The sequence below is a fragment of the Geotrypetes seraphini genome, chromosome 1 (genome assembly GCF_902459505.1).
Source record: "Geotrypetes seraphini chromosome 1, aGeoSer1.1, whole genome shotgun sequence".
In the NCBI taxonomy this organism is placed as follows: domain Eukaryota; kingdom Metazoa; phylum Chordata; class Amphibia; order Gymnophiona; family Dermophiidae; genus Geotrypetes; species Geotrypetes seraphini.
Window position 1 is genome coordinate 227688709 of NC_047084.1, and position 14173 is coordinate 227702881.

The 14173-nt window shown below is 42.8% G+C and overlaps 1 protein-coding gene across 1 annotated transcript in view; it reads left to right on the forward strand.

The window, feature by feature from the left end:
- The first annotated feature begins 5698 nt into the window (after nucleotides 1-5698).
- The window catches only part of RELL1 (RELT like 1), a 74679-nt gene continuing 66204 nt past the window's right edge, over nucleotides 5699-14173 (forward strand). The window contains 1 exon segment of the mRNA XM_033959047.1: nucleotides 5699-5910. Within this exon segment, the coding sequence (XP_033814938.1) occupies nucleotides 5844-5910 (67 nt within the window). The 5' untranslated portion in view covers nucleotides 5699-5843.

Below are 14173 nucleotides of genomic sequence, written 5' to 3' on the forward strand. Positions count from 1 at the left end.
GTTTGCTCACTATAGATGTGAGACTCACTGGTCTGTAGTTCTCAGCCTCTGTCCTGCAACCCTTTTTGTGGAGTGGAACGACATTAGCCGTTTTCCAGTCCAACGGGACTCTACCTTTACTAAGGGAGAGATTGAAGAGTGCGGATAGTGGTTCAGCCAGGACGTCCCTTAACTCCCTGAGCACTCTGGGGTGTAGGTTGTCTGGCCCCATTGCTTTGTTAACCTTGAGTTTAGACAGCTCACAGTAGACATTGCTTGTTGTAAACTTGAAATTACTAAACGGGTCTCCTGAGCCATTCTTTTTCTGCAGCTGAGGGCCGGAACCCGGCGCCTCGCGGGTGAAGACCGAGCAGAAGTATTCGTTTAACAATTCAGCTTTTTCTTAGTCTGCTTCTACATAGTTTCCGTCTGGTTTCCTAAGGCGTACTATCCCGCTTGTGCTGCGGTTTCTGTCGCTAATATACCTGAAGAAGGATTTATCGCCCTTCTTGATGTTCTTTGCTAAAGTTTCCTCCATTCGGAATTTGGCCTCTCTAACCGCTGTTTTGACAGCTCTTGCCCTAGCCAAATAGACTTCTCTAGAGTCCTGAGATCCTGTATGTTTGTAGGAGATGAACGCTTTTTTCTTCTCTTTTATGAGGTCCGAGATCTCCGCAGAGAACCATTGTGGCTTATTGTTCCTGTGTCATTTAATCACTGATTTTATATAGCGATTGGTTGCCTCCTGAATGATAGCTTTCAGAGTCGACCACAATTCCTCTACGTTATCTGTTCCTGCTCGGTTTTGTAGTGCTTGATTGATGAAATCCCCCATACCCTCAAAGTTGGCGTTCTTGAAGCTAAGGAGGCCTCTTTCCAGATATCTTGGGCTCTATTTGGCTATGAGATGTTGCTGTTGTTCAACTGTGAAATGGAAGGGGGAGGGGGGAGACCTCATCCAGGAGTCAAATTCATGTCTTTGTGTGTGGCAGCATACAATTTTGGTGCTTAGCCACCAGGCTGTCCTTCAGAAGTGTGTGGCACAGTGGTTAAAGCTACAGCCCAGCACCCTGGAGTTGTGGGTTCAAACCCACGCTGCTCCTTGCGACTCTGGGCAAGTCACTTAATCCCCCATTGCCCCAGGTACATTAGATAGATTGTGAGCTCATTGTGACAGACGGGGAACAATGCTTGAGTACCTGAATACATTCATGTAAATTGTTCTGAGTTCCATTGGGAGAACGGTATAGAAAATTGAATATATAAATAAATAAATTTTAAAAAAAAACTTTTTCTGAACAGCAAAACACAACTTGATTGTCAGGAGTTCACTGGCAAAAAGCATGAATGGAGAGGCTAGTCCCAGAGCAAGGAAGAAAACAGGCAGGACCAAACAAGAATCCCAGGTAGGATAGGAAGCAAGAGTACAACAGGAATCAAGCATGAAGCAAGTAAGGAAGAACTTGCACTGAAGCAACACAAGGAGCTGGGATAGCAGTAGATGCAGGTAAGTCCTATTAAAAGTTGTTGAACCAGCAATGGTATGTCTGGCTGGACTTCCTTATATACTGCCATTGATAAGCTCTTGCTAGTCCAATGGACTCCTCTGGAGGTAGGGGTGGGGCTCTTTCTGCCTCTCTTGGTCACATTTCTGGGAGCTCAGCATTTCCATCAGGCTTGTATCTAGATCTCATTTTTTTGATGGGGATGGGGGCAAGCATAAGTCTAAGTCCAAAGTGTATATGTGGGCACAAAATATTGCCCCTTCTTCCCACACCCCCATATACCTGAGCTGGTGAAGATCCTCAAGCCATGCCAACGGAAGCACTTCTCTATCTGAAGCCTAGCAGTTAGCGGCACTATTCCTATGTCACTGTGTGCCAGCCACTCCCCCCGCACATGCTTGGTTTCTGTGAAATTGAGCATCTGCGAGGGAGGCCTGCCTCCCCCTCTCCGTGTTCATGCTTGTTTTTTGTGCATGCATGCGGCATTGGACTCCCTCACACATAAGAATAGCCTTACTGGGTCAGACCAATGGACCATCATGCTCAGAAGCCCATTCTTAGTACCTGGCCAAAACCCAAAGAGTAGCAACATTTCAAGCTATCGATCCAGGGCAAACAGTGGCTTCCCCCTTGTCTTTCTCAATAACAGACTATGAAATTTTCCTCTAGGAATTTGTCCAAACCTTTCTTAAAACCAGTTATGCTATCCGCCCTTACAACCTCTGGCAATGCATTCCAGAGCTTAACTATTCTTTGAGTGAAAAAAATATTTCCTCCTATTGGTTTTAAAAGTATTACTCTGTAACTTCAAGTGTCCCCCTAGTCTTTGTTAATCTTGATGCAGTAAAAAATCGATTCACTTGTACCTGTTCTACACCACTTAGGATTTTGAAGATCTCAATCATATCTCAGCTATCTCTTTTCCAAGTTAAAGAGCCCTAACCTCTTTAGTCTTTCCTCATACGAGAGGAGTTCCATCCCATTTATCATCTTCTTTCAAACTTTTCTAGTTCCGCTGTATCTTTTTTGAGATAAGCAGACTAGAACCATTGAGCAACACAGAGGCATTATAATATACTTAGGCCCTGGAAACAGAGTTAACGGCACAGAGAGAAGGAATTGCAACTAGACTGGGAAAAATTGTGTTCAGAAATGAGGCACTCGTACTGCCGCATTGATCACCTTGAGGTCAAAGTGGGAAAGGGGTTACTATCCTTTTTAAAAAATGTTTGGGTTTATTTTTGCAGAAGAATCTTTAGCATTTAAAAATAAAGAGAAATTTGCTAAAAAAAAAAAAAAAAAAGATGCTATCTGGAAAAGTCAAACATATGTAGTCTTGGATCTTTTTGGTAGCTGCTATGTGGATCAGAAAACTTTGGTTAGCTTATCTGCAGACAAAAAGAGTGTGCAGTGCACATCATTTTCTGTCAGACACAGGATAAGCAGGGCTGCAGGTGTGAGATAAATTGCAATAGCATGTCTCATACAGCAATAGCATTTACAGAAACATCTCAGAGAATGAAAAAGCAAACAACTGATGAACTATATGGATATATTTAAAAAAAAAAAAATCCCCTTGTGGTTGATATGCTGGCACTATCTTTCCAGGGTTGTTTCAGGTAATGATCTCTGAAAATTTCCCTACCCCTCCCAAAAAGCAAAACTGTATGGGTCACATGTACAAAGCTTTTCAAAAACGGAAAAAAGTCTCGAAGTACATTGAGTCCTATGAACGCTGCAATACTCCTCACTAGCTTGAAATCCCAGAAGGGGGGCATTTGCTCTTTAACAATGTATTTGGTTTTGCAGAAGGACGCTGAAGGGTGTGATGTCAAACTTCTGCTATTACTGTATTAAGGGCTCATTTTACAAGCCACGTTAGTGATTCCCTCACGGCAAATGCACTGAAGCCCATTAAATTCCTGTGGGCTTTGGTGCATTTGCTGCGGGAGAATTACTACCACTGCTCTACAAACCGTGCCATAAGGTAAGCGGTGGTAGGTGCCCTACTGCTGCCTAACTTAATTGTTTTAAATGGCGCACTGACTGTGCTGATAAAAAAAAAATTAAAATCTTGTTTAAAAAAAATATAGCTGCCCATAGGCTCCTACAAAAAGGGCACACAAATCGTATCTACAGAGGTGCCTAACGGTGTCTAAGGTCAATGTAGGCGTGGTTTGGACTGGAAATTACTTTAGGCACTCTTAGGCATGATTCTCCATCAAATGTAGGTGCTGGTAATGTAGGCCTTTCAAACCCTTGCCCACCTTTAATGGGAGCTGCGATTCTGCAAACAGCGCTGAATGTAATTGACACATGAATAATGCCAGTTTTGTAAGCAGCTGCCGATTATAGCACCATTTTGCAGAATCTGCCCCAAGAGGTCCTTTTACTAAGGCGCGCTAGCCGATTTAGTGCGTGTTAAAAATTAGTATGTGCTAAATGCTAATGCGTGCCGTGTCCTTTATATTTTATGGATGCGCTGGCATGTGTTAGCTTTTAGCGTGCACTGGTTTTTAGCGCACACTAAAATGGCTAGTGCGCTTTAGTAAAAGACCCCCTTAGAGGCAGAAGTTCTTATGCATAATTTCATCAGAGAGATATAGCGCCCATAACTGTCATCAGGTCATATATTAACTTTTCTTAATAGAAGTCAATGCAATTTTTTAGTATACTGATTCTATAATACATCCATGCAAAAAATATTTTAAGTGCTATAAAAATAAATTGTGAACCATTATTTCTTAACAAAAATTTTAAGAAAAACAGATTTTCTTTTCCTGAAGCTTTTACACTATGATTATACATGACATTTCCAATGATGGTGGAAAAATTAAGTTGCAACGTATCTGAAATCCATATCTTCAGGAAAGAAATCAGACCCGGGCCTTCACAGCCCAGGATTTTAAAGTTATTTCTCCTAGATCTATTGTTCAAATCTTCACTGTGCCTCTGAAGAGTATGAATGCTCTTTGAAAGTCTAGGCAGAGATTTTAGTTTTGTGTCATGAGAAGTGAGAAACATAGAAACATGACCGCAGATAAAAGGCCAAATGGCCCATCTAGTCTGCCTGCTTCAGTAAGTTTGATCCAAGTGAGAGGCATATGAGATTTGTTTGATCTAAATAATCTTCTGCTGCAATCCTTCCAATTAACCTTTAATCAAGTCTTTAACTTGAAGAAGTTCTGTGAGAAGAGTAGACATTGCCATTTCTTCCTGAAGCTCTGGTTGAGTTTTACAGGGCATGAGTGGATCTTGCATTCCGCTTTTCACTCCTTGTTGAGGACAGCTAGAATCAGATTTTCCATGTTTTGAGGAAGTTATACCATCAGATGTTTGTGAAAGTCCAAGAACTGGAAAAAAACCCCCTCAAGTAAAATCTAGTCTTAATACAACAAATAGAAAGGAGTCATTTTGTCTGGGGCTCACCAGCACCCCCCCCCCATAGTTCTCTCTGTTCTACCCCAATGCTTATTAAATATGTTTCTTCTGCTCCCAGAAGTGCACACTTCTGGTTTTATTCAGAGTAGACCCCTATTGCCTATTTGAAGTAAAAACTTTATTGCTGTCTCAATTTCAGCTCCTCTAAGGAAATCCTTTCTTTCAGAAGCCTGCTAGTTTCCGCTGACCTCCCCAACAGCCCAGTGCTCTTGGCACACAGCCAGAACATGCTTCTGTTTTTAATTTTCCCAAAAAGGGATATAATACAGTCATAGACACTACTACTACTAACTATTTCTATACCGCTACCAGACGCATGCAGCGCCGTATAGAGGCGCAAAGAGTAAGAAAACAGTCCCTGCTCGAAAGAGCTTACAATCTAAACAGGCAAGACAGACAAACAAGAGGAACGGTTAATCAGTTGGCTGGGTTGGAGGGCAGGGGAGTATACACAAACCTTTTCCTTCCAGAATTCAAGTAACACCTCCCTTTATTACAGTAATGATGAAGGGTGCGGTTAGGTTAAAAAAAAACCTATCATAAACGTTTAAGTATTAAGTCACCTACAGGAGAATCGAATCAAAATACAAAAGCAGCAGGAACAAAGGGTCTCCAAGATCTTTTGCTAACACTTGATGCTCAAAAAGCATCGCATAACACTGTTGTTTGGTAGTGCAGGATAGGAACCCCAGCGCTAGTTTCCAGAGGGGGTTTCCCCCCCCTTTTTGTTTTTAGATGAGCTACTAGCTCGATCCAGCACCAGGGCAGGGCGGGAAGAATGTGGAAGCGTAGGCTCTGTGACGTCATAGAGGGACGGCGCGGATAGAACGGCGCTTGCCTCTATTTGGCAGCACTAGCAAAACTGGGGTGTAAAGAAGGTCAGTGGCTGCTAAAGCTACCAGCTAACGAGTGGACGGTATGGTGCTTCTGGTGGGAGTAGCCGTAGCGGTAGAAGGCATTGCTTCAGATCCTCTTCAGCCTAGCGGTGGGTAGCGCGCTCAAGCTTGGTTGGAGAGCCCGGCGGCCGCCTCGAATCGCCCTTTTGCACCGCGCGCGTTCTTCCCTCTCGCGCTCAACCCCCGGTGTTGGGTGCAGACTGCGCGTGCTCTGAAGTTCTCACTTTTTGATTGTCTGTTTCTCCCGACTTGGCAAGGGCTAAAGATGGTTTCAAAGTTTTCGAGAAAAAAAACAACAACAACAAAAACTCAGTTACCTAGTGCGGTTGACGTGCTAGTCTATTTTAAACAGGTAAAAATGAGTCAAAATTTGCTCTTTTGAGCTAACAATACAGGAGTTAGTGAGTGACTCTTCTGAACTCTGCTCGCAACACAAATGGCTTAAATTGGTAAGATGTCTTGATTGCCTATAACGTATTTGTTGACTTTACTGCTAAGAAAACACAGAAAAGAAGCACAGTACTGTAATGCACATACACGCTTCTTTCATGGAAGTTGGGGGGTTTTTTTTTGGGGGGGGAGGTGGGGGTGAGAGTAAGAGTCTCCCCTGGTTTGGGAGATTGTGAGGTTTATTTCTGGGGTGGTCTTCAATTCATTGATTCTGCTGATTAGGTTAACGAGTCGCAGAACATGCATAGTGTTTGCTTTAGTCAAGGGCAGGCATTTTGCATATTTCCTACATAAGGCCAGGTAATCTTATGGGAATGTTTGCCACTCTACTTTGGTAGCAAGGTATCATATGTTTATTTTTATTTGATCTGCCATTAGTTACTGTCTTATGACTGCTGCACGGTGAGAATTATGGTCTTGTGATGCTGTCAGACTGCACTTAGTTCCTGGTTTGTCAACCATTTTGTAAGCAATACTAAATATGCAATTTTGGTAACATAGAAACATAGAAAAAGACGGCAGATAAGGGCCGCGGCCCATCTAGTCTGCCCACCCTGGTACTGCAGAAATAACACGTAGAGATTCTGGTGCTCTTAATTTAGCAACTGCTTACCTTAAATTTAACAACTATTTTCTGTTGCATACAAAGGTTAATTTTAAAAAACTTTTTTTTTCTTCGTTTTATGGCGAACAAAGATATTGTTAAAGTATTTCTAATTTTATCTAAAAAAAAAAAAAAAAATTTAAAGTGGCATCTTCAAGACTTTTTAATTTCATTGTTGCTTGACTATATGGCTTTGTAACTTAAGGTTTATGGTTTAATTTATTTAATATACCACCCTTATACAATAACAGAGCAGTTCACAAAATTTATAAAACATACAATAAAATTAACTATTTCTCAAAAACAAACAAACAAACAAAAATAATGAAAATGAAAAATTTAAATTTAAAAATTGAGAAATTGCAGGCAACAGTGCTAGTAAATCTGAACCATATCGGAGCTGTCCAACTGAATAGAGAGAGCCTGTTACCTCTATATCTCCTTGTTTGTCACAGTGTGTATGTTAATTATAGAAACATGATGGCAGATAAAGTCCAAATGGCCCATCTAATCTGTCCATTTGCAGTAACCATTATCTCTTTCTCTCAGAGATCCCATGTGCCTATCCCAGGCCCTTTTGAATTCAAACACAATCTCTGTCTCCAACACCTCTTCTGGAAGACTATTCCATGCATCTACCTCCCTTTCTGTAAAAAAGTATTTCCTTAAATTACTCCGGAGCCTATCACCTCTTAACTTCATCCTATGCCCTCTCATTGCAGTTTCCTTTCAAATTAAAGAGACTTGACTCATGCACATTTATATTATGCAGGTATTTAAACATCTCTATCATATCTCCCCTCTCCCGCCTTTCCTCCAAAGTATATAGATTCAGATCTTTAAGTCTGTCCCCATATGCCTTATGATGAAGACCACATACCATATTAGTAGCCTTCCTCTGGACCGACTTTATCCTTTTTATATCTTTTTGAAGATGCGGCCTTCAGAATTGTACACAATATTCTAAATGAGGTCCCCCCCAAAGTCTTATAAAGGGGCATCAATACCTCTTTTTTCCTACTAGCCATACCTCTCCGTATGCAACCTAACATCCTTCTAGCTTGCGCCGTCATCCTTTCAACCTGTTTGTATGTGATGATCTTAAGGTGGCCAATCACACCCAAGTCCCGCTCTTCTGTCGAGCACATAAGCTCTTCACTCCCTAATCTGTACCGTTCCCTTGGGTTTTTGCAGCCCAAATGCATGACCTTGCATTTCTTAGCATTAAATTTTAGCTGCCAAATTTCAGACCATTCTTCAAAATTTGCCAGGTCTTTCTTCATGTTCACACCATCCGGCAGATTTTTGTATCATCCACAAAGAGGCAAATCTTACCCAACCCTTCAGCAATATCATTTATAAATATGTTAAAAAGAACAGGCCCAAGAACAAAACATTGAAGCACACCATTGGTAACATCCCTTTCTTCAGAGCGATCTCCATTGATCACAACCCTCTGTCACCTTCCACTCAACCAGTTCTTTACCCAGCCTGTCACTTTGGGACCCTTCCTGAGGGTACTCAGTTTATGTATTAGACGTATGTATGGAACACTGTCAAAGGCTTTGCTAAAATCTAAATACACCACATGTAGCGCACACATCCTCTATCCAATTCTCTGGTCACCCAATCAAAGAAATTGATCAGATTTGTCAGACGAGACCTACCTCTAGTGAATCCATGTTGCCTCTGGTCCTGTAATCCACAGGATTCCAGAAACTTGACTGTTTTTTGTTTTAAAAGTGTTTCTATTAATTCGCTTTCCACAGAAGTCAGTCTTACCGGCCTGTAATTCCCTACTTCTTCCTTACTTCCACTTTTGTGTAGTGGGACCACATCTGCCCTTCGCCAGTCCTCCGGTACCACTCCTGACTCTAGAGACTTATTGAAAAGGTCAGTCAGCGGAGCTAAGTTCCTTCAGCACTCTAGGATGTACACCTTCTGTCCCCATTGCTTTGTCTACCTTTATTTTAGCTAGCTCCTCACGAACACAACCCTCTGAAAATCGATCAGGGTCTATTACTCCTCCATCCCTATTCATGTTTGTCTTCTGCGGTCCCACTTCGGCCGTGAACACAGAACAGAAATGTCTGTTAAGCAATTTGGTTTTTTCTTTATCATCTTATACATTTTCCTCCCCTTCACCTTTGAGACTCATAATGTCACTTTTGCACTTTTTCCTATCACTAATATATCTAAAAAATGAATTGTCTTACTGTTTTACAGTATCAGCTATTTTTTCTTCCATTTGCATCTTTGCTTTCCTGACTACACGACCAGCCTTTCTCAACTTTTCCAGATATTTTTGCCTGTCTTCCTCTTTCTCCGATCTTTTGTAGTTTATGAAAGCTAACTTCTTATTCCTTTCCTTCTCAACTACTTCTTTTGAGAACCTTTTTTTCCTTTTAATTACTTGCCTCACAAAAAGGTTTGTTGCCCTTACAATCGCTTCTTTCAGTTTTGCCCACCGCATTTCCATTCATTCCAAATGTTCCCATCCAGACAATAATTCCTTGACGTAAACCCCCATCTGAACAAAGCTAATTTTTTTTTTAAGTCTATAACCTTTGCTTTTGAATGAGCCCTCTCTATACCCATTTTAATATTAAACTGTACCATGTAGTGATCACTGGATGCCAGATGATCACCCACTGTAACATCAGAAACACTTTCCCCGTTTGTAAGCACTAAGTCCAGTATGACCCCATCCCGTGTGGGTTCCATTACCATCTGCTGGAACAGTTCTCCTTGTAGATAATCCAGAATCTCCCTACTTCTAGAAGACCCTGCAATAGGGATACCCCGGTCAACATCCGGCATGTTAAAATTGCCTATTAGCAAGACTTCCCCTTTTTTTAGATATATTTTGAATGTCTACTATTAATTCTCTATCTACTTCTTACGTCTGTGAAGGAGGCCTGTATGTATATCACACCAATGTAAATATATTCACCATTCCCTCTTTCCAAATTGATCCACAGTGCCTCTTCCTTGCCTTTCAGATCCTGCAATTGTGTGGCTTTAATATGTTCTTTAACATATAATGCTACTCCTCCTCCTCCTTTTCTTCCTACCCTGTCTTTCCTGAACAGATTATAGCCCAGTATAACTACATCCCAGTCATGGTTCTCTGTGAACCATGTCTCTATGATTGCTACTATATCCAACTCCTCTTCTTTCATCACAGCTTCTAGATCCAGAATCTTGTTTCCCATACTTCGAGCCTTAGCATATACTGCTTTCCAGACATTGCCCCCTTTTCCCATCCGTGTAGAGGTATTAATGATTTACTTACCTGAGGGCTTATACTCACACAGGAGCTTTGATCACCCTGCCCTATCACTTCTAGATTAAACCCTCTTTAGTAGATTAGCCAGCCTGCTGGCAAGGACACTTCTTCAATAGATGCACACCATCCCTACTCAGCAGCCCTTGGAAGATCATCCCATGGTCTAGGAAGCCAAAATGCTCTCGACGACACCATCCACGTAACCAAGTATTTATCTCCAGGATGCGAGCTTCTCTGCCCTGGGCTTTACCCTTGACAGGGAGGATGGATGAGAGCGTCTCTGCCCTGGACTTTATCCTCGACAGGGAGGATGGACGTGAATACCACTTGTTCACCTGACTGCTTCACCTTCTCTCCCAGAGCCACAAAGTCACTTTTGACATGTTTGCAGGGGTACCTGGCAGTATCGTTAGTGCCAATGTGGATGAGCAGCATCGGATAGTAGTCATCAGGCTTGATGAGTTTTGGCAAGCTCTCCGTAACATCTTGGATTTTGGCTCCAGGCAGACAGCATACCTCTCGTGACATCATGTCTGGTCTGCAGATGGACGCTTTTGTACTCTTCAGAAGGGAATCACCAACTGCCACTGCCTTATGCCTCTTAGTGGTTAAGGATCCAGTACTTTTGGGGATTTCAAGCTCTGGTCTTTCCTCTCCTTGGATTGCTCTTATCTCCTCCACTTCCAGGACAGCATACTGGTTCTTCAGTTCAAGGGCAGGGGTAGTCGCTGTACCAATCTTGCAGTGTTCCATAATCTGAGTCCAGCTGTCTTCCCTCAGCACAGCCTCTTCTTCCCCACTACTAGAAATCTTTGATACCTCATGAACCATTTCATCGATGTACATCTCAATCTCACAGATGCGTCTCAATCTTGCCACCTCCTCTCTTAGTTCTTTTACTTCTTTCATGAGGGATTCAGTACCTACCAATGACGTGTGTGTATGTGTATGTATGTTTTGCTCTGTATTAAATAGTGTTTGTAGTGTTGGTTCCATTAAAAGTTTTGAGAATATTGCATAGATTTGTTTGGGACTGCTTAAATAAAGTGGATGCTTCTTTTGAGAGAGAGAGAGATGGGCTGGATGTCTTACTTATCTCATGTCCAGCTCTGTCTTTATTTGTCCAATATTAAAGCAGTTTGTGGCATTCTGATGTCTGTCTGAATTTTTTTGATAGGGCACTACTGCTTTAATCATTATCTTTAATCCATATTGCTTGAATTGGCTAAGTAGGATACAACCTTGAATCTCCTGTGACATGAATGTATGGAGCTGTAGATGATTTTGTTTGGTTAAACTCTAAGCAAATTTTGATAATATACTGTACTTTTGTTAGCTCTGCTTCTTTAAGGAGGGTCTGATGGTATCTTTCTGTGTGATGCTTTGGTTGGAGATACTTATGCTTATGCCAAAGTGCTGAACCTTGTTATAGTTGGGGAAAATCTTCTCTAGGATATATCTCCCTCCCCAGACCTGAAAACGTAATGGTGCAGGGCACATAAGGGATAATGCTATGAAGCAGGTGCTAACTTTGTACATCATTATACTGTATGTGTAAATATAGAAAATCCACCTTAGAGCTATTGTATACATTTGTCTAGATCTTACATCACCTGTGTATACATGCCTACCTATAAGACTCCCATCTAACTTAAATTAGGCTCAATCACTCATACTAACTCTATGACTGGCTTAAGTGCCCATGCCAAACTGTCTATGCATGCTAGAAAAGTACTTTGCAGAATACATGCCTATTAGAAGCCCATATATAGATTCACTAGTCTTATAGCCCGTTACATTAATGGGTGCTAGAATATATGTGTGTGTGTCTGTCTTTATTTCTTTCTCTCTCTCTCCTTAGCCGCTTTCTTTCTTTCTTTCTGTCTTTCTTTTTCCTTGGCTGTCCATCACCACCCCTTGCCTGCTCCCCCTGTCCATTCTCCCTTCCTTTTACCTCCACTGTATCCACCACCACCCCTTCACTGCTCTCCTTATGCACAGCAGCAGCCCTTCTCCCTTTGTTTTACCTCCCCCCCTGTCCAGTAGCACCTCTTTCCTTCTCTCCCTGTCCAACATTAGGTCTCCGTTCCTTTTTCTTCACCCCCCCCTGTCCAACATTAGGCCTCCGTTCCTTTTTCTTCACCCCCCCTGTCCATCAGCACCTCTTTCCTTCTCCCCCTGTCCAGCAGTAGGCGTCCCTTCCTTTTTCTCCCCCCTCCTTCTTATCCCTATGATACACTTACCTTGCTCTGCCCCTGATCAGAGGTTCCCGACAGCCGCCCAGTTGCACCCATTGGAAAAGTTCCCTCTGCCGTATCCCGCACCCCTCCTGACGCGACTCCCGCTGTCTTTCTTTCTGTCTGTCTCTGGCCCCCTTTGTCTTTCTGTGTATCTCTCTGCCCCTGTGTCTTTCTTCTTTTCTTTCTGTCTCCCTTCCTCCCTCTGTCTGTCAGTCCAAAGCAGCATTCCCTCCCCCTCCATTTCCCTCCCCCCACACCAGTTCCCTGCAGCAGCATTAGCGTTTCCTCTACCCCCCCTTTCCCTTCCCGTGGTACATTCTATGAACCTGGCGATTCCAGCGTGTGCAGCAGTCTTCACATGTTGCTTCGGATCCTTCTACTGGCCTGATTTATTCTGGCACGTCACTGATGACATCATCAGAGACGCGGCAGAGCAAATCAGGGCAGTAGAAGGGCCCGAAGCAGCGTGTGAAGACTGCTGCACACGGTGCTTGAATCGCCAAGGTAGTCGGATCCAGGGGGAGGGGCGGCAAAGGACTCGGGTCCCGATCCGGGGCGGAAAGTTGCTGGGCTCCTCGGTGGGGGCGCTGAGCGGCCGCGATCTCTCTCCTCCGAGACACCCCCCGCCCGGCCGCTTGCCCGCTGGAGGAACGGAGATCGGCAGCTGGCTGTGGTCCCGGCTTGTGGAGGCATCGACAGCTGGTGACGTAAGCGCGCATGCGCACTCCTACCTACATCTCACGGAAAACGGACGCATGCAGATGGGAGTGCGCATGCGCGGCCTAGCATTTTATTATATTAGATAACTGAAGAGTACTTTTCCAGAATTCACTCAATTCATTAGCGGCAGTTTTGAGAAAAATACGTAGCTCTTGGACTGAGTTGTTTTGCATAGAGTACTCAACACACAGTCATTAAAATATCAAGGACTTAGTGAGTTTTGTCACAGGACTAAGCTATAGCAAATGAATTTTGCCTTGATGAATGAGATTCATTGCATAAGGATTTGTGTTTTTACTTAAACCATTGTGTGATAGTAATCTAATAGTTCTAGTAACAAATTTATTTCTGACCAGTATGAGCACTCCTATTAGTCAATAGATGCACTATAATAGGCTTCTGTTTAACAAAACTAAGTTAATCGATGGTACCATCTATCACAGTTTGAGAAGGACGTTTTGAAATGTTAGTTCCTGTGATGATCTGGCAGGATTTTTGTTATGGGGAGTACCTGATGCAGTGTTTCCCCAGTTGGTGTACTGTGGTAGAAGCACAGGTGTGCCATTAAATTTTGCTACCTGCTAGCCAAAACTGTTGATAAGGAGAATTGCATCTATAAGAGATGCTGCTGTTGATAGCTGCATTGTTGGGATTGGGGTTTTTTTGTTTTTTTTTTCTGTTTCTACGTTTCTGGTCTGCTGGATCTCCTCTAGCCAGTAGGGAGAGTGGGTGAGCAGTACATAACCTACTTTCACTTCGGTTGGGGCCCCTTGTGGAGGAGGAATGGCTTTTGCCACGTAGTAGGGTGGAGAGGAGAAATAAAGATTGTGTTAAGGAGCGAGAGGTAGTGATGGTGTGCTACAGTGAAGTGAACATAGTAAGTGACGACAGATGGAGATCCGAATGGTCCATCCAGTCTGCCCAATGATTGCATGTTTTTATAAATTCATAATTAAATTGTCTTATATTTCTGGGCCATAGATTGTAGAAGTCTGCCTGGTACAGTTCTTAAGTTCCAACTACTGGAGTTGCTGTTGAAGTTCACTTCA